This window comes from Diadema antillarum, unplaced genomic scaffold (assembly GCF_040938485.1).
Source record: "Diadema antillarum isolate AM-2024a unplaced genomic scaffold, OU_Dant_1.0 scf00000108, whole genome shotgun sequence".
NCBI classification, from domain to species: domain Eukaryota; kingdom Metazoa; phylum Echinodermata; class Echinoidea; order Diadematoida; family Diadematidae; genus Diadema; species Diadema antillarum.
In genome coordinates, this window is record NW_027270997.1 from 1,642,845 (window position 1) to 1,669,651 (window position 26,807).

Sequence of the window (26,807 nt, forward strand, 5' to 3'; positions counted from 1 at the left end):
GAAATATCTCTGAAACTGGTGAACACTGAGCTACCTCTTACACCTAGCACACCACAGGTGGGCCCAATATCTCCTATCTGTCTCTTCTGGTGTCTGTCTCTTGAGTTGACGTTTACACAAAAGGTGATACACCTGTCTGTAACTTCTGGATGATGCCATCATGGGGGTGGGGGGGGGGGGGGGGGGGGGGGTGGGGAGGGGAAGGTTGCTGGGCGTTATTGGCTGCCGGGCTTGGTCTGGGAAGTGGACGTGACTGACCGGGTGGGGGCGTGGGACTCGGCCTTCACCTGGAAGCTGGACAGGAAGTCCTTGAGTTGCGTGATGGTGCCCTCCGTCTTGTGGAAGGATTGCATCAGGGACTCGTTGGCCTGTGACTGTTTCTGTGAGATCAGAAAAATGAGCACAAGGCATGGCAAGGTGTAAACAAACAGCAGAAAATCACATGGAAACTTTCTAAAGATCTTTCATTGGTGGAAGCAAGCTGCCTCATAGTGATATAAACTTATCAATGACTCTTAACTCTTTGCCATAGTAGCATTCCCAAAAGGCAACAGCCCTTGCTACAATAAATAAAGAGTTTTTCATGGGCACTGATGCTAAGGTCTTCAACAGCATGATTGTTACAGTGTATTACAAAATCTACAAAAAGGTGGTTACACCTTTGCTCTAAGTCTTTCAGGTAATACAAATTTAACTAATACTAGAAATGTCGCTATGGCGACTGGTATGCCTCCGCCATAATGCATGATTCTCCTAATAGGTCTAGATAGTACATGTGGACAATGTGTGATTACATTTTCACAAAACTGGCAAAATACTGAAATGACAAGTTTGTCATAAATGTGTTAAATGTTCTCCTTCCTTGACCTTGGTTTAATTGGATGAATAGGAGAGCATGTATTTGGGGATTTAAGGACTTTAACTTGACTTTGACCCATTCATACATTTATGCATTGAGTAATTTTCATGGTACCGGTATGGAGAAAAAGTGCAATTTCTGTACTGAATAGTAAATTGTTACCATGTTCATCTGGCCTTTGACCCTAAAATTCATAAGATAATCACTTTCAGGTAGAACATGCATAAATATGCAGTAAGTTTCACGATAAATTGAGCCACTTCAGAGATATGGAGGAAAAAGTTAGTTCAGCACTTTCACTTGATCTTTGACCTTTTGACCTTTGAGGCAAAAAAAAAAAAAGAAAAAAAAAACTCTCCAGAGAATTTCTATTAGGTTACACATGCATACACCAAGTGTAAAAAAAAAAAAATAATCCTGCTGGCATTGCATGAACATGAGGGAAATAGTAAAATTTTGAAGTGTTGCACTTGACCTTTGACCCCTGACCTTTGACCCCATGAACCCTACATTCTCTAGATAATCACTGCCAGTCAGTACATGTATATACTATGTTCCATGAAGATACCTTGAACAATTTTCCAATTTACAGAGAAAAAAAAGAAGTTTTAATACTTTTACTCGACCTTTTGACCTTTGACCTTTGACCTCATGACCCAAACTTTCACCAGAGAATCTAAATTGGGTAATACATGTATGCACTAAGTTTCAAGAAAATATCTTCAGGCATTGCATAGATATGGTGGAAATAGTGAAATTTTATGTATTTGACCTTGACCTTTTGACCTTTGACCTTGAGCACGTGCACCCAAAAGTTGATAGGCACAACTTCACCCCCTAATACACATACATGCCAAGTTTCATTAGGATACCTCAACAGCTTTTGATAGTTACCTTGTCCACAAAATTCATTACGGACGGACGGAAAGACGGAAAGACGGACAGACGGACGGACGGAAGGACGGACGGACGGACGGACGGACGGACAACCCGAAAACATAATGCCTCCGGCACCACTTCGTGGCGGAGGCATAAAGATACACTTAAAGTAAGCACACATTTATTGTATAATTCATCACTGACATCACATCAATTAAACTATCAAATTCCCCAATTGTGAAATATCTACAATTTAAAGTTCTTGGAAAGATAACAAAGATCAAAATGATTTCTAAACAGTGTTGTAAATCAATAATCTACTAAAGAATTGGAGAAAGAGGGGTCGAAAAAAATAGCACCACAATTAATCTAAACACAGAGATTCTCTATCCCATTCTACAAGAATGGGCATTCCACTACTTTACAACTCGTACTGCTACACAGTGTCACAATGTCTTGCGTTGACAGACATACAGAAAAGTTCCAGGGAGCTTGTTGACTAGAAGGTACATTGTATCCAGAACAAGTGGTAGACTAATTTCAATTTAAAGTCCTATATGTACTATTTTTTTCATGAAATGCAGCTAGCAACCTTGAGATGGTGAGAAACAGGAAGTTCTTGCGAATACTAAAAGGGGTTTCATACCGACACGATGCCTTACTGTGATGGCCTCATTGAGCATTCCCTACCAACCCGATGATTAACTGTAATGATCTTATTGAGGGCACCCTATCAACATGACAACTTACTGTAATGGCCTCGTTGAGATGTTTCGCCTTCTGCTCTAGCTGTAGCCGCTGCATCCGGAGTTCTGCCGCCCGCCTCCCTAAGCGCTTCTTCTCCTCTTCCATGGCTTGTTTGTGAGTAAGGAAGGCGTGCACCACTGCCAATGTGCCCTGCCAGTTTTCTGGGTTGTCCTTCCCTTTTAACTGCACCAAAATCAGAAAGAAAGAAAATGAAACCAACCCACATCATCCACACAAATCTCATAGTCCTTATAATTGAACAAATAAAAACAACACAAATAAATAACGACCAGCAACTTAAAGAACAAAAGGTTTCTAGCTGTCCAACTTCATATAGATTTGTCCAGATTTTTGAAATCTGTATGACACTCTCAGCAAAACTACAGTAATCTCATCTACACTGTATAGGGCAAGAAATTACACTTATGTCTTTCATTTCTTTTTTTTTTCTATACAATGTACAAATGAAGAAATTACATTGATCAAATGAAAATCAGTACAAGATGGCTTAAAAAACAAAACAACAACAAAACAGAATGCAAGTAACCGACACTGATTGACACCATCAGGTATCTCCTACCCTGCGTTCACACTGGGTCCTGTTTTAGCGGGGACAGTCGGGAGAGATATCTTTGTAAGACTGACCGCCCACACTTAGTATCACGACTCTCCCCAAGAAACTGGGTCTATCGAGATTTGGGAGTACCCCTGCCACTTGATACAATACTTCGCGCATTGCACATCCGATGAATACAGCTGAGCGCTATCAATTACAAGCCAAGGTCACTCTGTCCCCCCCCCCCCCCCAAAAAAAAAATTTTGTCTAATGACCGAACAATCTTCGCGGGGACACAGGGAGAAGTCCCGGTGAGTAGCCAGCCAGCCACACTTTGATCTGGAGGGGAAATTCCTGCAATGCAATGCCGCGCCTAGTGTGAACACGGGGTAAACTGGATTCTGAATCACTCGGGAAAGACAAATTCTTGGAAGGTAGTCAAACCTTGCACTGTGGACAGCTCCAGACCCCAGGAGGCACGGCTGAGAGGGGAGGGTCTAGGCAGGTCAAGTGGTAGACTAGGTTACAGGTGTCACACATTAGCAGCTCTCCTATCTGGCGGCACACTGCACATATATCTTCATGGCCCTGAGAAATGAGAAAGAAAAAGGAATTAATTCAAAATCAGCATTCCATGGCACTGACCACAATCAGCACTTTTCTTCTTCTTTTTTTTTGTGGCAAGATCACACTGGTTGGCTGCTATTTGTCACCACTACTTGGAAAGACTCTCGCAATGCTCCATTTTCTGACATTTCAAACCTCATGGTACATGGAATTAGTTTGCAGTAAAGCAAGATATATTCGCGGCATTAAATTTTGTGAATTGGAGCCAACCGCCTTTTCGTGGCATAAAATTTTCACAAATTGCCACTGGCATTCAGTGCATTTAGTGTACACAAGAACTTTAATTTCGTAAATCTTGGCTCTTACAAAATTTGCAAGACAAAAATGCATATGAACATTCCTTGTTATATAGTACACTGGAGGGAAGGTATGGTGTAACATGTGCTCATGTAGCAGGCACGCTCACCTGCGGCTATGAAGGAGTGTTGCTACAGTGGTTTAATTTTTAGACCATGAATCTAGTGCTGATAGCTTCATTCCAAATAAAAATTCATCAGAATACTTTCATTTATCTAACCTTTCATGAGTAATAATAGTACAGAAGAAAAGATAGTATGAAAGAAGACATCAATCGGTGATGTATAGCAGCTTTTCACACAGGGTCTGAAAACAATAGGGCAGGGAGGCATGAACTAGCTGAAAGCTTATCTCAGTACTCACATCTGGTTCTTGCTTTGCTAAGCCGTTGACTCCTATATTTTCTGAACCAATTCCATCAGCGAAGCGAGCAGGTCTGCCAGCTGTAAAGGTGAAGAAGACAGAAAATCTGAGCAAACCCAGAAAACACCACCTCATGATTTGATTAGATGCCATTGCAAAACTTTTATATCTGAAAAGTACATTGGTGTCATGTCGCACAATTATACCATAATAAACTAGAAAAGCACTCTGAGAGCGCAGACCTCTGACAAGCAGTTACTTTCCACCGATGATCTTGCTCTTCCATAGAGATCAGTGATTTCCACCCACTGAAAAATCACCTGATTTCCCAATAAAGAAGCCTTTGTTACGTCATAAACCCTCAGCATGCGCGGCGCGCCTTGCCCCAGCAGAAATTAGAGCGCGCGCTTTAGTGCACGCATGAAAACTTCAAAATGCGCAGCTTGAACTTCCAAGTTCATTGACCCTACGTGGCAAAATATAGAAAATCCTTCATAAAACCCATACAAATTTCCCGATCTCTACCAAAATTTAATCATCTGTTCCTTGTGTCATTCTCAACCTTTCCTGCAAGTTTCATCTAAATCCATGCACAACTTTTTGAGTTATTTTGCACACGGACAAAAAGGCAAACTAACAAACTAACTGACTAACGAACAAACCAACGGAAATGACAACATAACTTCCCCCCTTGGCGGAGGTAACAACACAAGATACCACATCTATGGTAACTGTACACTTCACACAAGGTTTAGTAATCATGAAAATTTCAATTTCAATTTTAATTTTGATCTATTTTCATTTTTTTTCTTCAAAAATGCATCAAATATATCAAAGAAAATACAATGATACATGAAATCAAGCTAGAATGTACCATAGAATAATACTATTACAAACATGATAACAACTACTAATAATGTGTCTCGCCCACAAATGTACAACACCTTTTTTTTTTTTTTTTTTGTTCACAAATGGACCTACGGATCAAGTTAGGAGTCATAATCAAATGCACAGTACATTGGGCCCTAAAAGTTCATTGACCCCTGCCTGTGACCTTTGACCTAGTGGTGACCATCAACTCCCCAAGGTACATCTACCATCCAAGTTTGGTCACAAATAGACTTACGGATCAAAAGTTATGACCCATAATCAAAATGCGCACTAAAACTTAACATTGGGCCCTAAAAGTTCATAGACCTCTGCCTGTGACCTTTGACCTTGTGGTGACCATCAACTCCCTAAGGTACATCTACCATCCAAGTTTGGTCACAAATAGACTTACGGATCAAAAGTTATGGTCCACAATCGAAACACGCCCTAAAAACTTAACATTGGGCCCTAAAAGTTCATTGACCCCTGCCTGTGACCTTTGACCTTGTGGTGACCATCAACTCCCCGAGGGACATCTACCACTTAAGTTTAGTCACAAACGGACTTATGGATCAAAAGTTATGACCCATAATCGAAACGTGCCCTAAAAACTTAACATTGGGCCCTAAAAGTTCATTGACCCCTGCCTGTGACCTTTGACCTTGTGGTGACCATCAACTCCTCAAGGTACATCTACCATCCAAGTTTGGTCACAAATACACTTACGGATCAAAAGTTATAGCCCATAATCGAAACGCGCCCTAAAAACTTAACATTGGGCCCTAAAAGTTCATTGACCCCTGCCTGTGACCTTTAACCTTGAGGTGACGTTCAGACTTAATAAAAGGTACAACTTTGTATGACCATTCTTCCCTCCAAGTTTGATTCAAATTGAAGCCCAGAGTACAGAGTTATTAAAGTTTTTATAGCGTTACGGACAGACGCCGCAGGCGATCCCTTAGTCTCCCGTCACCTCCGGTGGGCTCGAAAAAAATAGGAACCCATAGTTGAATACAGCTTAATTCTTTCTTTGGAAATAAAAAATAAAAAAATATGAAAAAAAAAATCATATAGAATCAGGTTGCACGTAAACAATAACTGTTCATAAAGTTCAAATACAAATAATGTGACTGGTAAACATTGATTCATAAATCATAACTGGCTTGTCTTAGAATCGCTTGCACAATTTTTCTTGCAGATGAGTGTGACATGAAGTTCTGGTACACATTAGCCGACCTCTAAAAACACTTTTCTTTGGACTCAAGATTCTCCATTTCATCAAACAGGCAGAAGACCCACACTGTGGCTTCCTTACCTTTGCGTCTTCTTTCCCCAGACCAGCCGTTCGCTGCAGCAAGGTAACTTGTAGCTGACCTTCGACTCTGCAAACAAAAATAAAATAAGAGCAAAGTTGTCAAACATGGTTCTGTGGGAATCCCAGATGTAGAGATCTTTATATGGTGCAGCAAACAAAACAGTGTACAAAGGAGAGCAAAGTATGGGTATTACGGGAAAGTAGGCTGGGAATTCCCCAGAGTATATATTTTTTTTTTCATAATGTTGTTTATTGTAGGGCTGGTGGACCAGCAAGATGTGAGCAAAGTTACTACAAGTGTTTCAAATAATGGAGACGTCTTTGTGGAATATTAGAAATTAGTACAATTTTTCTTTGCACACAAAAACTCATTCAAACACAAGTTTTCTGAGTTTTAACTTGTTGTCTGAGAAGATTTTAATGGACTCTTGTTGCTAACATTTACAGAAAATGCTTACTTTTGTCTTCTTCTGTTTTTGTTTTCCTTCAGACATCTTCAGCATCTTACTGCTTGTACAATGTTACCTTGATCTCCAATGCATTCTACAATATGAGTACAGTACTCTCCGCGTAATCGGGTATCGCTTAAACGGGTACTACGTTTAATAGGGTAGTGAATTCAAAATCAGTTCCAATGCACATAAAAATTACCTGATAATTGGGTTGCCTCTCCGCATAAACGGGTAAATAATTGTCTTCCAATCTTATTTCTACCCACATTTTATCGCAGATATAACACTTTAAGCAATCATGAATGTCCATTTTCCACGACTAATCGCATTCTCTGCTTAATTTGCAAAGAAGACTCATCATTCGGGTAGTGATTAAACATGAAAACACATGTACAAGTACCAACTTGACACACGGAAACGAACATTACACGTGTAGCTGGTACTCACAATTGCATAGACAGACAGGAGTTGAACACACTTGCGCTCATCCCGTGTTCGGCAGCGACATTCACAATGCGATAAGTTTGCAACGAGAATCAGGCCATGCACCAGCTCCTAATTCCCCGGTCACTTCTCGAAAAGTAACACGACGTTCTACGTGACTAGTGCACGCAAAGAGACGTGTTCCTTTCGGAACACGCCTGCATGTTAGCGAAGAGCCTACAGTCAAACGACAATGTTTTCTGAAGACATAGGGCCTATTTGTCCATAAAATGAGTGTAAATTATTGTTCGTGACTGAGCAAGTGTAAGTTATGTATAATATACCGTGCAGGCATACAGTGTAGGTGTTTGGTGCAGGGTAAAATGCATGTACACACACATTGTGTATGTCTATTGTGAGTAAGACGTGTTCTTCTGTTAATCGGGTACTCCGCTTAATCGGGTAAGAAACGCTCTGCTCGAGCCTACCCGATTATGCGGAGAGTACTGTACATGCAAAATTACAATCATATAGGAAATGATCTGCCCAGGCCTAACTAAGAGAGCTAGGAGTATCACCTTGAAGGCACACCATGACTTACCTCTAATTCATGCTTGTCGTAATTTGAGAACTGAGGATTGGCCGTACTCCTCCTCTTCCTCTCTGACCGTTTACTCTGAAGGGTCTCCGCGGTCTTGGGGGTGACCAGACCTATTGATGCCATGAACTCCAACTTCTGTCATAGGGAATGACACACATATCATACTTCAGCTTTACACTCCTGCACAACTGTAATGACAATCATGAGCAAAAACTTCTGTTGGTGACTCCAAAAAAACTATTCACTTCAAGGCTGCACCCCTCAATGAATAGTTCTTTTGGAGTCACCTCTGCCCATATTTAACAAGAAACTCTCAAGGGAAAGTATAAGTGTGGTTTGGGATTGTGGGTTCAAGCCCAAACGAAGCCTGACATGTTTGCCCTTCAGCAAGGCACTTTGTCCACAATGCTGCTCTCCACCCAGGAGTATAAATGGGTACCCGGGAGGATGAGAATGTTGGTTGATCAACATGTGTGCACCTGTAAAATGGCAACTGGCTGGAATGCTCCCAAGAGAGTGGAGAGGGAGCACTGTCAGTGGTGGTTGGAAACAATATAGGTCTATCCAGTGACCGAGGTAATGATAGTATGTATACACGTTTAGCACTTTGCAGAGTGGATTTGGCACAATAGAAGTCATATTTATTATCATCATTATCAGAAGACTTGTGAGGTTATGACATTATCACCTCATCTAATGAGCAATAACCATATTATTGCTCCATGAAAACATGTGAAACTCTAGAATTTACATAACTCTATGATTTTAGGTCTGATTTTGCTGAAACCTCTACTACAATGTGCTTCACTCAACTAAAAACTCTTCCATTTATTGTACATCTAGCCTGAACATGGTGTTGAATAGACTGACAAAAACTGTAATATATTCAGATTTTATGCATGCTTCGCTCAAAAAAGTTGCTCTGACAACCTCACAGCTTGCTGAAGACTTGATACCCAACCTAGAAACAACCAAGTGAATTCCTGCCTAGATAAAACTTTAATGGAAGTGAGCATGTGAATGAAATACTTTGCTACTAGACTGTAGGAAAAGAAACAACCATAAATTGTAATACATTACAGAAACAGTCTATTACAGTTCCAGAGAAGTTGAACCCGTGCTCTTACTGTCTCTTCAGCAGTCATAGGCTTCTTGCAAGGTGCGCTGGAGGCCGACGTGAAGATCGTTGCCGGGGTGGACGAAGACGAAGATGAGGCAGTACTGGTACCAAGCGAGGAGGGATGAGGATTATCCTTGGGCCTTGTGGACAAAAACTGTCGCTTGTATTGCTTGGCCATGTAGTCCAATTCCTGGAGATGGGGGGAGGGGGTGGGTGTTAATGCATGTAAATGAATACAATAAGTAAATAAATGAATTTATACTTATCAAATGAAAATAAATGAATTTAACACTTCCAAGTGCCAGCATGACATACATGTATCATCACATTACAGAATTTAAGGTTGGTATCTGTACAATAAGAATGCCTCATTTAAACACAATTTGTTCCATGAGTAAGAAAATAGACAATCCAGATAATACTTTCATCTAATATTTATGTCAAATCATCAAAATGCTCCATGTATTTAAATCTAGAATGATTATCACAGACATTTTCTAGCTAAAAGACAATGTTCAACTTTCTAAAGAAAAACTACATAGGTCCCATTCATACCTAAAGAATGAAAGAGAAAATGACAGAAATACCCACAAGAGGTTTCATTATGAATGAAACAAGGAAAAGTAGAAATTACGCGGTGCGTAATATATGTCCCCGCCAGAAGTAGCATTTTGTAGCAAAATGTACAATATAGGTCAAAAATCAAGGTCAAAGGTCAAAGAAGTCAAAGGTCAAAGAAGTCAAAGGTCAAAATTCTGTGTAGAAATTTTGAAGCCCTCACCAAGTGCCATCACATAAAGCAAACGGAATCGAAATTGGGTTAGAAATGGCGAAGGAGTAGCATTTTGTAGCCAATGCACAATATAGGTCCAAAATCAAGGTCAAAGGTCAAAGGTCAAAATTCTGTGCAGAAATTTTGAAGCCCTCACTTAGTGCCATCACATAAAGCAAACGGAATCGAAATCAGGTTAGAAATGGTGAAGGAGTAGCATTTTGTAGCAAAATGTACAATACAGGTCCAAAATCAAGGTCAAAGGTCAAAATTCTGTGTAGAAGTTTTGAAGCCGTCACCTAGTGTCATCACATAAAGCAAACGGAATCGAAATCGGGTTAGAAATGGCGAAGGAGTAGCATTTTGTAGCAAAATGTACAATATAGGTCAAAGGTCACAACAGAAATTCTGTGTAGAAGTTTCAAAGCTCCCATGTAGCGCTATCATATAAGGCAAACAGAATCAAAATTGGCTCATAAATGACAGAGAAGTAGCAAATTGAACATTTTGATCACACATGGACGCACACACACACGCACATACACACACACGGACACACACACGTATGGAGCCCGTTTCATAGTCCCCTGCACGAACTCGTTCGGCGGGGACAATTAGATAGGGCTTCACAAATGTAGCACTTACTTTGGAAAGGTTCTGTGTCGCTGGTCTCTTCACCACCATTGACGTTAGTCTGCCAGAGATGTTTGGCACTTTGATGCTGACCACCGTTGGCTTGTTGGTCAAGATAGACATTCTTGTTGGGGTGGACGGGGCGTGAGGACCAACCCCTACACCAGTCCCCACCCCTGCTCCAGCCCCTGATGGAACTCCCACACTGCTGCCACCACTACCACCACTCCCAACCTTTTCTCCTCCCCCTCCCCCTCCAACTCCGCCTCCTCCTCCTCCTCCTCCTCCCCCACCACCACCGCTGCCCAATGTGGGTGTGGCAGTGTGCTGATGGAGCTTGGGGGCGGAGCCAACCAGGAGTGTTGGTTTGTTGCGATTGGGGATGTTGAGATGCTGGGAGGCTGTCAGAGGTTGGGTGTTAGTGCAGGTTGGAGCATTTTTCTGTTGGCCAGGAAACAATAAAAACAGGAAATATCCTTTAAATGTCATCAAACAGAAGACTTGCAACTGCTGCATTGGATCAATCTTAAAAAATGTATTTTGAGTACTGTATACGCTATAATTTTCGCGTACATAAATTTTCGCGAATTGCCGCTGTCACACATTTTCGCGAGTGGTTAAATTCGCGATTGGGGGACCAGAGAAAATATGAAGTGGTAAAGAAAGTGTGAATTTTCAACTTACTAGCATATAAGAATGATACTAGTTATACACTGCATGAAAAAGACTTGCCAAACTCTGCGAACTAGTAAGTTAGAATTCAACATTTTTGAAGCGGTTAAGTCCATCGCGCTAGATTTCTGATGAGTGGTCCCCTTGCGATAATGGATTGGCTCTCTACAGTATTCGTATAGTAGACGTGGACGTGCGTAAACAAGCTTAGCCAGTATGGTCTGTTCGGTAAGCCGTGACATGGTATTCTAGTACTGAAATGTTCGTATCATCAAGGCAAGGAATTCATTTTGGAAGGTAATATTTTCGCGTGTTGTTAATTTCGCGAATAGCTCCCGACTCGCGAAATTCGCGAAAATAAAACCCCCGCGAAATATATAGCGTATACAGTATTCCGATATCTAAAGAAGGTAATCAAACTACCAAACAACATACAGTTGTATTATAAATTGTTAACGTACACACAGGCCAAATTTTGCTGCAGTTTGTGGAAAGAAATGAAGAAAGCAAAGAAGTCTCTGCATTTGCCTCATTATTGAATCATATGTAAATGAGAGTCAGTGTTGCATTTATGTATTTGCTTTTCATTTCAAATGATATGTACATTGTACAACATGTGACAGTGGCAGCATGGACATTGCATCGATCACAATAAATTCACAGAATCTGGTTACATAAGAAATTGTTACAAGTCAATACCAGTAGACAAATCTTCAACACAGTTTCTACCAGGGTAGAATTAGGCAAACTACTATTGGTATCACATTACTGTGAATCATCACCAAACATCACATACACTGTAGCTCTACTGCCTACAAACAAGTCAAGAGCATCTAAGTTACGAAAACAACAACAAACAAACCGCCATTAATGACACAGCACTCAGAAGCTCTCATGATAAACTGTTTAAAAATGTTGATGTCATTCTCTCAATCCAAATGTGTAGGTTCAATACAATATATCGTCAGGAGAACCAGAAGGGCCCTATCACATTCTAAGATTTGAGCTTGAATATGTGAAACAATCAATTTTCATGAAATGTATAAAGTTGATGAAAATCAGAAGTGGGGAGATTTCTAGGTACTGTTCCAAACATATGGTATAATAGCGCCTTGTGGTTTTAATCTACATGTACATATATACAGTAGTTAACATTGACTGAAAATGAAAATCACTGAGAACTGAAACCATAATGTAGAGAAAATTGAGCTCTACAACATGATACAAATATTAACTCAATACCCCCCCCCCCCAAAAAAAAAAGCCCTTCTGGTTCTCAGCCAACAACATCTGACTGACATAACTTGCAGTGTTAGCGGACATGACTCACCCCTTCATTCTGAGATGACGGCTTTCTTACTCCCAGGTCAGAGCGCAGCTGTTCAACAACTTTTTTCTATGAAGCAAAACGGCAGACAAGCATTGAGGATACTGGAGTTGCACTTTTACGCAGTGCTCACCTGTTTCACCACAGAGTACTGTGTACATGCAATGTAGAATTAGAAATTATAGCTCACAGTATAAGGCCAAGTAAAAAAAGATAGTAGTTTCTCGTCCTGGTTTTTTGAGCAAGGCGATGAGGGAGGTCCTTACTATTTGATATCTTACTATTTTTTCGAGGATTGTCAAAATGAAAGTAATATGTGTTTCTCGTCCGGTAATTCTGAGAAAGGTAACGAGAGAGGGCTTTACTATTTTCTATATCCGATTTATGAAATGAAATATCACTCTGGTAGCTGTGTTATGAGAGACCAGGTCCCAAGTGTATGTCTTGCCTGCACTCTGTGCATTTTCAAACAAATAGATTATGTACCATACTTGAAATGAAACTTCATGCATGCAGAAAATGTATGCTTTTTCTTTCCACTACAGATGTCAAGGGAAAATGACCATCTTAACTGGTATTTAGTGTTGTAATGGCATTTCTGATACCAGTGTACTTGCAATTCTGATGTATTGTGCTATTAAATGAAACAGGTATAAAACATGTATTTCAACAAAGAATGTACGACTGAAATAAATTCCATGATATTCAAAACACTGCTTTATTCATCATTGGTGTTTGTGACTTTTTGTGTCCACACAGCTGGTATGTATCTGTATTTGTATTTCTTCACAATACAATTGTAGCACATTCAACTGGAAACTGGCTTGTACAATTGCAGATGGATGTCAAAATGATACTGATATGGCATTATAGCATTAAACATTTAAAGATGTTTCTTCATGTTCTAAAAAGACATTTGATAATCACTCATCATTTGGATGATGAATGATTGTATACCACACTACAGATGATACGACTCACGGCCGTGTCCGTGAATTTACATCGTAAAGAAAAGTATCCCGCAGAAGTACGAGACAAACCAGAATCTGTGGAAAAGTTATTTATTTTGTAGATACACCCATTTGATAATTCTACATTTGCTGGAAAAGCACATTCATTTTCTCTTCAAAATACAGTAGAACAATACATCGCCGTCAGATGCAACGTTACAGAGCAGAGTGTACGGGCTTCTACACATACGAATGTGTTCATGCGTGCGTGCAGACAGCTGACAGATTAGGGGGGATGGTACCGGAGACCGACCCTGGACAGCTACAGACACGCACACTTTGCCAATACGGTGCGGCACGGCCACTGCACCGGCACCGTACCTTCCGACACTGCACACACATGCACGTAGTCACAATGACATGAAAATGTATACAAACTCGATACCATCCTCACAAGCATTCGTACAGTACAATTCATCCGCTTGAAATATGAGAAACGGGGAAAAATACGAACAATGCGCCATATATGCGTGCAATATCAGCGATTGATCGCAAAAATGTTGTCGCTATCGCTTTCACGACGTACCAAGAGCACTGTACATCACAGCTAGCCCAGGCCGGCGCCGCCCGCGCCCATCCAACTACAGTTCGACTGCTTTGTGGGACGTTCCTTCTTGCCGAGCTCGCAGTGTGAAATGCATGCATTATTACATACGCACTAAAGAAGCTATAGCTGTACTACAGCTAAGTAGAGGACGCAAGGCGTAATTAGAAATGAGACATCATGATTGGTAGGTGAATTGTCGATTTTTTTTTCGGCGGCCGAAAAAATAGTAAATATCAAAAAAGTGGATGCGGCAACTGAAAATTGATGCAGGCGGGGAGCGGGCTGGGACGAGAATTATGAATTTCTTGGTATTTTCAGCGCCATTTTGAAAATAGTAAATGGTAAAAAAATCGATGCGGTCGCCAAAATCGATGCGCGCGAGGACGAGAAACTGGTTTCTTTTTTTACTTGGCCTAATAGATGTACAAAATGTACTACCTCCAGTAATAGCTGAGCATACGCATTGTACATTGCATATTCCTGAGAGATTTTGGCAGTATGTTGGATAATTGTAACGATGAAGTCACAACTGTCTGCCTGCTTACAAATTAATGGCACTTTATCAGCAAATGGCTCGCATTGTCAAGGTCACCACTAGCAGATGAATTACAATAAAATGAAATGGGACTGGCAAATTCCAACTGGCTGGTCTGATTGGCTTCCTAAATTAACACTTGTGTAGTACTGTATGCAAATTCTATGATAATTTTCATGCAGAAGATTGAATAGTTCTGAGGAATGAGTATTACTGGTATTATGTTTGCTTTAACATCAATAATGTTTCAGAAGTTGTTATATGTTCTTTTTGTTCATACTTAGTTAAGGCACATCCATTTTACAGCAACATTATGCCTGGTTAAGGACAACAGAATTTGTATTTAAATTAATTTGTTTTTATGTTTCCCTTTTTATTTTCGATTAAAAAAATTAATAAAAGCACCGGTGGGCCAAAAAGATGATTTTAGGTCAGTTTGAATCTTGTAAAAATGTAATGCTACGAGTACACTGTAGCTCTACAGAAAACCCCTGTTTAAACATTGATCTACAATTGTACTCTGTCTGTACCCCTACATTAAACAAAAGTGGTGGTTATAGCACTGACACTGAGAGTGTCATACAGAACTGCAAGGTTTCATCCAATGCTAAGGAGGGAGTGGGATGGGTGGTCAGATAAGATTAAGAAGTAGATTGCAGGGTTAATTTCAGTTTGAATGTAATCAGAATTGCGGCACATGCACTCACATCATTTTTTTTGTACAAAGATTTTGAAAATGTCAATAAACTGCAAAGATTGAAGAACGATTCGATGCAATTCTGATATTTACTCTACTATCAGATTGGAGCAAATATGGACCCATTTGAGTACAATGTATACCTTTGATAAGCCGGCGGGGGGTGGTACCGGTTTAAAAAGGACTTTGAGCGCATATGAATATGGGTACATACTATCTGCAACATATCATTGTATGATAAGTACATATGAAATAATATACTGTGTAGTTCTACAATTGTACAAGTTACCTGTTTCTCACTAAGGGCTGTGATCTTGGCTTGCTGGTCATGTAAGCTCTTCCGCAACTCGGCATTCTGTCAGTGAAAGAAAAAAGAAAAGAAAGAAAGACTGACCACAGTTGATATACCTACATCACCTCAAGAGTTTTATTTCTTCTCTGATACCACATCAACATCCCCCCCATGCACATTTCATAACTTAAGACTGCCTCCACTTCTGAAGACATATTGTAAATTTAATGATACTTAGCCCGACCACACGCTGTAAGTACGTTGTGCGAATACAGCGTCTGACAGGCGAGGCATGCAGCTTCAAATTGGGGAACCTCAACACAACTAAAGAACTTACGAAAATTTACACTTTTCTTCTACAAACAGAATACGTTACTCACGCTACATGCATGCTTTATCACACAAGAATTGTTCACCGCACCGGGGTCCATAGAGAGCCCTTGCGATAAGTCCGTGGAACAAAAAAATGAAAATTTCTGGCGCAATTCCTGACCGTCCAGAGTTTATCATTGCAGAATTCAAAATGGCGCCTTCATCTCAGCGAATTATGCGCATGCGTGACCAGAAGTGCTCCGAAGCGAGAGCGGCGTATGCATTGAGAACGTACTGTATTACAGAACCTACATCGTATTGAGTATGGCCTACTGCCTAACGTCGTCTGCTGCAGAGAGATCTTATGCGTGCGTGCGCTGCTTGAGTGTAGCAGCACGGTCGATAGCATACAGTGGGGCATTCACATCACGTACATTGTATACAAGTCAAATTGGCCTGGCGTGAAAGACAATGTACCGTTTGGACATGCTGGATATAATCATCAATTTCGGTAAGTTTCATAACATAAATTTGAATACTGATAGCATACAGTAGATATAGAGTCTTATCATTGAAGATTGTGTGAGTTTGAGGTGACAAAAATGATCTTAAGTATCAAAATTCAAAGCGATCGGGATCCGATTGCAGAGCTCTCTTCGTGGTTGGTGGTCCCGCCTGTACAGCCCTGTCGCTACGACCCTAGTGTGCGTACAGCGACTGGGCTGTGTATAGTTAATACATACCGGTACTGTACATGTAGTTCACATGTACATGTGTACAGTGTACATGAGCAAAAAGATCTCACCTTGTGTGTCTTTGTTTCTTTGAAATCGATGACAAGCAAAAGATAATAAAACCTACATTGTAGGAGGTCCTCCCCCCCCCCCCCCCCCCCCCCCCCCGGATCTCCTTGACAAGACAGGCAAGCAGTATGTACTGTATGTTTAGTGACTGCATTGTGGACGGTAAAATATGTACACTGTACATTATAATCAGCATTTATATGTCTCAATTTTGTATCCCCCTTTTTATAGTACATGTACATTGTAAAATCTACCAGCGAAGTACATGTGTACATGATTTACAGTACTTAGTAAGACTTTGCACTGAAAATGCAAAGATATTTTGTGTGTCAGCCCATGCCTGGATTTACAGAAAAGTATACACTGTACGAAAGTGGATGGCTAAAACAACTTGAGGTCAGACTGTATCAAAGATCAAAAGTACTGGCAAACTTGTACTGCATTACCCTCTACAGCAGATCAAACAAAACTAAACCAGTAGTTGCTTCCACAAAGATGTTGTTCTCAAAATGCTTGGATAAAGAACCTTTGCATGCTTGTTGGATACAGTATGGAGATCAGTACACTGTACAATATAGAATGCATACGTCACACCGTATTAACTGTCAATGTGAATGTCTATTGGATAGTATGATGTCCACTCCTCAGCACAATTTCTATTCACTGATAATTGGGAGGCAACTGAAGCATAAAAACCAGCTCTGCACCTTCTAAGATGTACAGTTTGTACTGCAAAGGCCTGAACCAGGTGCCTGAACACAGCATGAATGCAATTGTACTGTGATTTTACAGCTGTACTGTACCAAGGCTCACTTTGCATTGAGGCAAAATGGATGCCAATGATGCCAATGATGCCAATGCCAACACTCAACAAATTAAAGTATTTGATAGTACCACACCCCATGTACAAGGTTTACAGTATTTTTTTAAAATCAGAATGGAGTGGGTTTTAAGAAATTTTCAAATAATTGTATGCCTGTCTGTGATAAAAATATGGTTTATTGGGTCAGAAGATTATTGAATATTATACACCTACACATTTGTACACCTGTGTACAATATGTTGAATGCAAACACAAAAAGTACAAAAAAGGTCTCATAATAACACAGTAGACCGTCTCTGCGCAATGCTCTAAAATGTTGTGTGATACAATTTATAACTTTACCACCATTACAACAGTGCTCAGCAATTTCTTTTTATCTTTTTTTTTTTTAGCTCATCCATAGTTGAAATGATGTAGTTCGGTGGGTTTGTATCGTGTATGATTTACTATGAACGGGAAAGTACATACTGTACATTGTACATCAGGGCTGCCAACCTTGAGTGAGAGTTTGGCGTGAGACACTGCGAGGGAGCGGAGCGGCCTCCTGGCTAGCACCTGGCGGCCTGCTGTGCGGCCGTACGTACGTACAAACGTATGTACTACATACACAGTCAGTGTAGGCCTATGTAAAGCGATGTAAAGCACACGTCATAGCCATACATGGTACTGTATGGTAATTTGCCAAAAGTACAAGCTACGCTCACGTGGTATAGGTAGAAGCCAATCGTAATCCAATAGCTCGTCTTTGCGCGCGAACCGAAAACGATTATTATTGGTTAAGCTTTACACCCGCGCTGGAAAATCTCGACATTTTGGGCTTGGACATATCGATATTCGGAATATCAGAGAATTTAGAGATATATTTATTTTTGTAGTCATGTACAGTCCATTTAGGGGGTTTAGCGTGAGATTTCGTTTATCAGAGTGAGACAGTCAAAATTGGTTGAATTGCGTGAGTTTCACGCTCAATGCGTGAGAGTTGGCAGCCCTGTTGTACATGTACAATCAATTAAAATACTGTACTTACGTGAGGATCACTCTTGATTTTTGTCACAAGAATCTGCAATACAGAAAGAGAAAATTGAATTTAATTGAAAAGTTGTGTATACCTACGTTGTAATATCTGGAAAGCTCATGAATCGAAAATGGTAAAAAGATGGCATCAAAATTTTATGCAATGCACAGTACAGGAAATACGTATTAGTTGAATTTAGTACAAATGTAGTACTTTAAAGGTAGGGAATCCCATTTGCATGCCTTAAATGAAGAGTTGTATAAATACAGTGGTATGTTGAAGAGAGTATCATTTTAGAAACTCCCATAAAGTATTGAAAGTGGAAGGTAACATTTAGTACAGTTTTTATTGACCGTTAGATTTTGAACTGAATTTTTTTCGGGGCTCACTGTAAATTCCAGTACATTACTAGGCTACCTTTGCAGACCCATGCACTGCATGTGTGTCCATCATGTATATTTTGTGAAGAAAGTTCATCAAAACTTACAAACATTTCTATACATTCTTGCCACACACTCTATATGTTATTACATCAGCTCTTATACTTTTAGATTTGTGTTTATAGATAAAAAAAATACAGAAGACTGCAACAAAAAGGCTTAAGTGTGGCTGACACACACAACTACTGAGCAGTTGAGTTTTGTGCATTATTCAAATTGTAGATAACTGTTGACTTCCAAATTTCTCAGCAGTGGCCTAAACAAGTCCCCTGAGGTTCATATTTAATGTTTTGCTGTATTTTGGGAGGTCTGTAAAAGGTATCCCCTACCTTTAAAAGTGTGTTGTACTGTACATTTATAAGTGGAAAAATGAGCGAAGAAAAAGGGATTCCATCAGGATTTGAACCTGAGACCGGTCTCCGGAGTGCTAGCCCAGTGCTCTACCAACTGAGCTACAGTGTACAATGTATAGAAAGTCCTAGTACAGTGTTCGTCCCAAAAACCTGTAATTCTCACTATTACAATGTATATGTGAACTGTGGTAAATAAACCCTTTTTGAACAAACTGATGATTTAAAGACCTCACCTCTGTGCCTTCTGACTTTAAAGGGGATGGCTAGTAACCGATCAGTGGGAATCAGTGGGAATGCTGAGGGATGATTGTTCCAATCCTTGTGGGATTCATTTAAGAGTACATTATATATTTACTGTTGTGTGAAAATTATTTGCTTCAGAACGGTCTCATATTCTAGTAATAAGCAGATTAATGCCCTGTCACTGACCAGGCACGCTAACCTGGAAACATTAAACTACACGTTACTTGAATATGAGACCATTCTGAAGCAAATAATTTTCACACAACAATAGATTATGTAATGTACTCTTAAATGAATCCCACAAGGATTGGAACAATCATCCTCCAGCATTCCCACTGATTCCCACTAATCAGTTACTCGCCATCCCCTTTAAAAAAGCAACCCAAAAGGCACACAATACAGTACAGTGTTCAATAGTGTACACATCAATCAATTTACAGTTTATGGGTTTTGAGTGACTCAAGTTTACAATTAATGGTATCATTCTCAAAAATCAAAAGGAAGGATTTGTAAAGTTTAAAAAGCAGATGACCACTTCTTTATGTTGTATTAACATGTCGTATCTGTACAGATACCGGTACTACAATTTATTACATTTTACATTGTATGATACAATTAATCATAAAAGTGTACATTGTACTCTGCAGGGTGCTACAATGTATAACTTTATTTTACCACTTGAATAAACAGCACATATTGATTCGCACACTTTGAACATAATGGAGTATTGGTCCAATCAAGTGTTGCCGTTGCTGGAAAGTTGCTGAAATGAAATATAACGTGTGTTGCATCACTAAACAGCTATTATCGGCAGGCTTCTGTATGGTTGACTTTGTGGGTTTGTTGGGGGATTAAGTGAAAAAAAAAAGGTGGCTTCAAAACTTTTTGCTTGCCCAATTCAGGCAAGCATATATGTTCTCATTGTTAAAAAACACTTGCCTAATTTGATTTTCACTTGCCCCGGGCAATCGGGAAAGTGCTTATGTAGCACCCTGCACTGTACTGTTTCGAACTGTGGGTAGAGCCTATAGAGGTGTGCATGGAAGCCATGCAAGATGTAAACTTCCCATAGTGCAGTACTCATTCGAAATCACTGCACTGCAGACACCTGCCACATGTGTTTTGATTTGGCTTGTTTGTTTGTTTGTTTGTTTGTTTGTTTGTTTCAAAATCATGGAGAGTTTATAATGCACAGTAGTAAACATTTGTGCAAAATGCATAATTTGCTTTAAAGGATCTTGTACTACTGTGACCTGCTGATTGGACACAGCTGTAGTAAATAGTACAAAAGACCCAAAGGGTACACAACACATCCTGATTATCTAACGATGTGTGCAGTGAACTCACGGTGCACACAATACACCTTCAACCACCTCCAAAGGGAATGCATTATAGGGGGAGGGGGAATCGACAAAGAGCGGTAAGATATCTTTATGCACATGTGACCCTACAATGAACTGCATGTTAAAGCACAGTCCTGACTATTTCTAACTGCATGCATTTTATCATACATGTACATTATACATTGTAGCTTGCGGTCCAAGGTATAAAATTCAGCGAGATAACCAGCTCTGAGGCTCAGCGTTATTAAAGAATTCCTGTACGTTCTACAGCTGGCAAGAACAGATATCTAAATCATCATAAATGTGCACATCAAATCAGAAGACAGATTACATTTATTTTCTAACCAAAAACTTGGACAAAAAAAAAAAATCATTGTTGCACAGTTAAAGTGTATGAAAATTTCTCAAGCGTGGATGTAGAAATGATTTTTGTTGAGCCATCTTCCTAACAGAGTAAAATAGCAATTGTTTTGTTGACTTCCTGTGGTCTGAAGGAACCATGATATTATTGTGCACTGTAAACTCCAAGAGTAAACCATGTAAGTTATTTCCTGTACAGATGTGGTTAGTATTGCAAGGTAGATGCTACAGCATGGAGCTACACTTTACAAACGACTAGTCAGGACTTGTGCACCTACACTGTACACTGTATTGTAGAAAAGAGAGTCTGTCAAACCTTCCAGTACAAAAAATATGACAATACAACTGTAGAGATTTTACAATAAATACAGAGGTGCCTAAAATGTGTAACATGAGTAACGTAGAATTGCTCGCAGTGGGCCACACATTTTTTTTTTTTAATCATTCACAAATACATTTCTAGCATTTACAACTGTATACTCAAGGTTATCAGGATACTGTGATTATACATGTACACCATTTTGAAGAGAATATTGAAAAATTTCACTAGCATTATAGCAATACATTCTTTTGATAAATTTCTACCGACATCAGCATGTAAAATTTCACTTTTGTGATGAAACTTAATTCTCAGAGACTCCAACTCTCCCGTTTTCGACGGGAGATCTCCCGCCGAAAGCCCATTTTTGCACAATCTCCCGTTCTCCCGTTTGAGATTTGATTTCTCCCGCCCTGGCTCTGTGTCTCCCGGTGGAAAGGATTTCTTACTTATTTCTATCGTATGTTCAAGCCTTTGATAGCACCAGAGAACATCTAGAATCCTAGGAACTTCGCGCTTCTCACACATCAACTTGGAGTCTCCCGTTTGCTAGGGGTTTCAGGCGGGAGAATCTCCAGATCAGAAGGCGCTTGGGTTGGAGTCTCTGAATTCTCTGCTTTAGTTTAATAAAATTGGATGAAATAACACAGCTTTTCACTCTATTACAGGTTTATTAACAGGAAGACAAAAAAAAAAAAAAAAAAAAATGAAGAGCTGTTTAGGGTCAGAAAACTGGCCCTTATGTACAAGTGTAGTGCCATTTTATGGGGTTTAAAACTTTACAGATTTAGTGACAATCAATATCGCAACAGATTATGCACAACAAATTATGGTCTTACAATAACCAGCTGATAAATCCTCAAACTTTTTACCTTATCATCATCAGATTTGTTTCCAAACAGAAAAAAAAAAAAAAGAAGAGAAAGGAAGGCTTAACACAAATAACAACAAGTACAGAAATCAACAGCTAGGAAGAAAAACAAATTATCCACACATGAAAATTACAGACAGAACAAGTTGACATGTACAACTGTACATCATTTGTATTGAATTGTAGAATAATTTGTGAACTGCAGAAAAATACCTTAAGACAAATAGAATAAAATATAGAACAAAAAAGTTACACAAATTATATGATTATAATATACCATTAAGAATGAAATGCTAAAAAATGAGCTAGCAATAACTAAATGGCACATGAAAAATAAATCTAAGCCTTTAAATCTTGGTAAGTTACAGTGTACACTTTGTATGAAGAATGGGATACAATGAGCAGCTAAAAAAGGTAATCTTGGACATAACGCAGCACTTGACATTGCATTTCAGTCACCTATTTTCACATTTTCTTTTAAAAAATAATACACATATGAATGTTGTTGCTGTCATTGATCTACGGTACAAAAAAAAAAGAATGTTCTTTACCGATGCACCTTCAACTTTGAACAGAGGGAGAGAGAAAAGATGACCTGTTAAGTAGTAAAAACAGGATTAACAGTGTACATACTGTACGTACTACAACTGTACATTCAACAAATAACCAATAGGACATGCCGAGGACCAGCTAATACATCACTCCAAAATACAGAAAATGAAACTAAAATCGTTACAGACACTTTTGTACCATTCCTCTTGCTCAAAGTCGGGTAGAAATGTACTTTTAATTTCACTTTCCCTTTCAAAATTTTGCTTTGGCCCCGATTTTTCATCTGTCACGTCGTATGAGATTGTACATATTGATTAATAATGACTCTTGTGAAGATTATTTTTAGGGCCAACTGTTAATTGTTCATAACAACAATTTATTAAAGTTGCGCAGTTTGTAGTACAGTGTGTTTTATATCGTTTGAAGTTTGAATTACCATCTTGTTTTATTTTCTCTTTACAATTCTTTTATGTTGCCTCATTTGTTGTATTGTAATGGACCGTATGGGGAAACACTTTTAATTCCAGACATGACAAGTTATTTGAATTACAAAAGAAAGCAATTCGTAATGTTACAAAATCTCCACATTTAGCTCAAACCTCTTATTTTAAATCTAAACGATTGAATACACTTAAGCTGCATGATATACACAGGCTGTATGTGTAAATAAACTTCAAATAACTTCCTTGATGCAGCGTTTTCACACAGATGTACACTCACTCCTTACATCATGAACATGTTCACATTAAATTCAAATATACACACTCATAACACACGGAGCTGCAATAAAGTTCATCAATGGAAATATTCTAGTACGAAATTAAAACAAACTCTTCGTCATACAGCACAGGACCAGTTGTTTGGAATGCAATAAATCCAGATTATTATAATAAGCAACATAATAATTTATTTAAGAAGCAGTATAAAAGGCATCTTTTGTCTTTTTATTAAAATTACATTTATGTATTTAACTATTCGTTTTATGTTCATTTCGTGTTTTTTTTTTTGTTTGATGTTCTTTTGTGTATCTTCTGTATAAAACTGATTTATGATTTCTGAAAATAACTTACACACAGATTCCAATTCTACATGATTTGTAAAAACGGTGTTTGCATGCCTACAGCCTCCAGGCCTTATTGGCTCTTTATGTGTTACACACCATTTTCCATTTTACCTGTTGCCTGCTGAAATCTGGAACGATTTATGACTGTAATTCTGATGTCGTTGCGTTTCTTTTATATGTCATTGTTTTTAATGTTCATCTGTAACACTGAATGCTTCATGTTGTTTTTATTGTGATTGAAATGGAAATTAACGAATTGAATTGAATTTCTCTTCAAAATGTTGACCACTCTACTTGTAAGTTGTATAGAATATGACCAGAGCTGTTTTGGCTGGTACGAAGGGGGAAAAATAATGTTACCCACCTAGATTGCAGATATTTTCTACAGCACTGCTGCAATATGTCAGTGCATTCTGTTCTGTGGGCATCCTATCTGTAACTTTCACTTAATTTATTGTAACACCACCACCCTCTCCTCAGCCCAGATAACCCACTCACGCAAGGTATTTTGTACGCGAGTTCAGTGCATACGGTACGTGCACGTAAACAACAGATTGTCAAATGAATGAAAGTTGGCTGCCGTGGTGAAGACAATAGGCAAAATGATGTTGCGGCAGGGGAGATGGGGCACAAACTTTTTGATCAAAGACCTGTACCAATACCTTCACATCGGCAAAATATGGGAATACTGGAAATCAGTTCCCTACAATAGTGCTCTCCGAAAACGGCCATACATCTGGAACACTCTCGAATAGCCCGAATTACATTAGAACATCGCTGAGCGATGAATTTCAGACATTTGGAAAAGGTCAAAACTCGACCCGGCGGATGGAGCTACAGATAGGAGAGCGTAGGCCTGAGCTGCATACAAATCACACACGCGCGCACTATACCAACATGCACACAAGTTACATCGGACATTTAAACCGGAGGGGTACACTCAGCATCACTTGTTTTCGGTCGCGGCCCCATATATCGGCAAAAAATTTCTAAATCCACTGAGAATTCATGAGAGCTCACCTGATGTGTTTGTATTTCCTTTCGTAGGACTTGCTGTAGTTTTTCAAGCTCTTTATTTGACATGGTGTACCGTATTCCAGAATTAAGTTTCACTTCAATATATGCAGGGTTGAGAATACCATAAGACAAAAATACATCTTGCGTTCGACCGAATCACCAAGCGGATGAATATATAAAACTTATATTTGGTAGAAAATCCTCAATATGATTTATTTCAATCAATAAAAACAGCCTCAACCAACATAAACTTATGATAAGAACCTATTTACGATAAAATCAAGGGAGGAACTGACTAGATAATCTATTGATATATTCTCCTCCAGCGGAGGCATGAGCGGAGGGAGTGAAAAGGACAAATACACCTCTCCAAAGTGCCCGGATGTGGTATGCCCATCTAATTTATTCTTTGTCAATACAGTACAAGGAAACTTGTTGATGAACGATGTGATCACTGGGTCTGTCAGAGGGCAGTCATTAGACAAATCCTGAGAGATTGATTTCCAAGCTATCCGAAGAGCCGTTCATTCAGCTAATAGACCGAATACATATTGGTTTAGAAGGAATTACAGAGTTAAATCCGCACGTTTGGTGCAAGATAGTACCCGTGAAATCGGGCCATGAAATAGGATACTGGAGCTCTGGATAGAACGAAAGGCGGGGGTGGGGTATTTTAGGACTAGAAATAATGTGGATTGTCCCAACGGGTATACAAATGCGCCAACCCAGCATTTTGTATTTCTTGAAATGAATAAAGCCATGTAGCAGTCGATTCTCAGCTTCATGCTAGAGTTCTGAAGTTATTCTTCTCACACACTGAGTGAATGTACACAACGGGAAACATATTCATCTATTAAAATAAGCAATAAACAAAACAAAACAAAAAGAAACAACTAATCCTTGAGCTGATCAATAATCTATAGAATGGTAAAAAGAGAGGAAGAAATATGTAGAAAAGTAAAAAGAGTGTATAATAAAAAATATTCAGTTCAATTAATAACGGATATCAAATTATTATATCCTATGCAAAAAGGGCCTGCTCATTCAGCATCATAACAGGTAAAACTGCAGAGATTAAAAAAAAAAAGAGAGAGACATTGGGATAACGAAATAAGAAGACTGATGGAGTGACTGGTAGAGTGAACAAAGTAGTGTGTATCAGACTCATATCAAATGGAAAGTGACAGATTCATAACCTGTAATGTGAAATTCTAGATGGATATCGAACAAAATAAGTGGAAAGAATTTCATATTTCAATGAGCCAACAGAGTGATAGGCTACTTTCCAGTTTGATAAAAATAGGGAAGAAAATCTAAATATGTAAAACAACAAGGGGGAAAAAAGAAATGGGAAACTGGAGAATGATGTTGAAATATGATTTGCAATTGCTGTATTAACAACTAGGTGGATTACTGGTTTACCAATTTACCTTTTATGTATTATGTTTCAGCCATGTTTCATTTATCTTATTTTTCATTGATTGATTAATCAATACATCAAATTATTTATTAATCTATTATCATTTTTTCAGTTTATTCTATTCTCTTTCTTTTTTTTTTTTTTGGGGGGGGGGGGGGAGGGGGACTTGTTGGTCACACAGGAATCAGATTTTCTATCATAGCCCTATTCACTTAGTTGAAATTTGGTAAGAGTGAAGTTGGTACATTCACATCACCTGCATATTCATAAGCTTTGATA

At 39.1% G+C, this 26,807-nt stretch overlaps 1 protein-coding gene across 1 annotated transcript; it reads right to left on the reverse strand.

Annotated features, from left to right (window-relative positions):
* Positions 1-209: 209 nt before the first annotated feature.
* On the reverse strand, positions 210-25,222 carry LOC139719308 (PHD finger protein 21A-like). The gene is made up of 13 exons (XM_071630728.1): positions 25,112-25,222; positions 18,560-18,592; positions 15,592-15,657; positions 12,517-12,582; positions 10,808-10,955; positions 10,527-10,753; positions 9,117-9,299; positions 7,990-8,124; positions 6,514-6,580; positions 4,329-4,408; positions 3,486-3,629; positions 2,489-2,668; positions 210-380 (listed from the first exon to the last, which is right to left on the reverse strand). The coding sequence occupies exons 1-13, from the start codon at positions 25,172-25,174 to the stop codon at positions 216-218; spliced, it is 1,557 nt and encodes a 518-aa protein (XP_071486829.1). The 5' UTR covers positions 25,175-25,222; the 3' UTR covers positions 210-215.
* Positions 25,223-26,807: the final 1,585 nt, after the last annotated feature.

Coding starts and splice junctions, on each gene's coding strand:
- LOC139719308 (XM_071630728.1), bottom strand. CDS start 25,174: ATGTCAAATAAAGAGCTTGAAAAACTACAGCAAGTCCTACGAAAGGAA. Junction 10,754..10,807: donor CACATTGGGCAGCGGTGGTG/GTGGGGGAGGAG, acceptor GAGGGGGAGGAG/AAAAGGTTGGGAGTGGTGGT. Junction 8,125..9,116: donor CTATGACTGCTGAAGAGACA/GTAAGAGCACGG, acceptor TCCCTATGACAG/AAGTTGGAGTTCATGGCATC.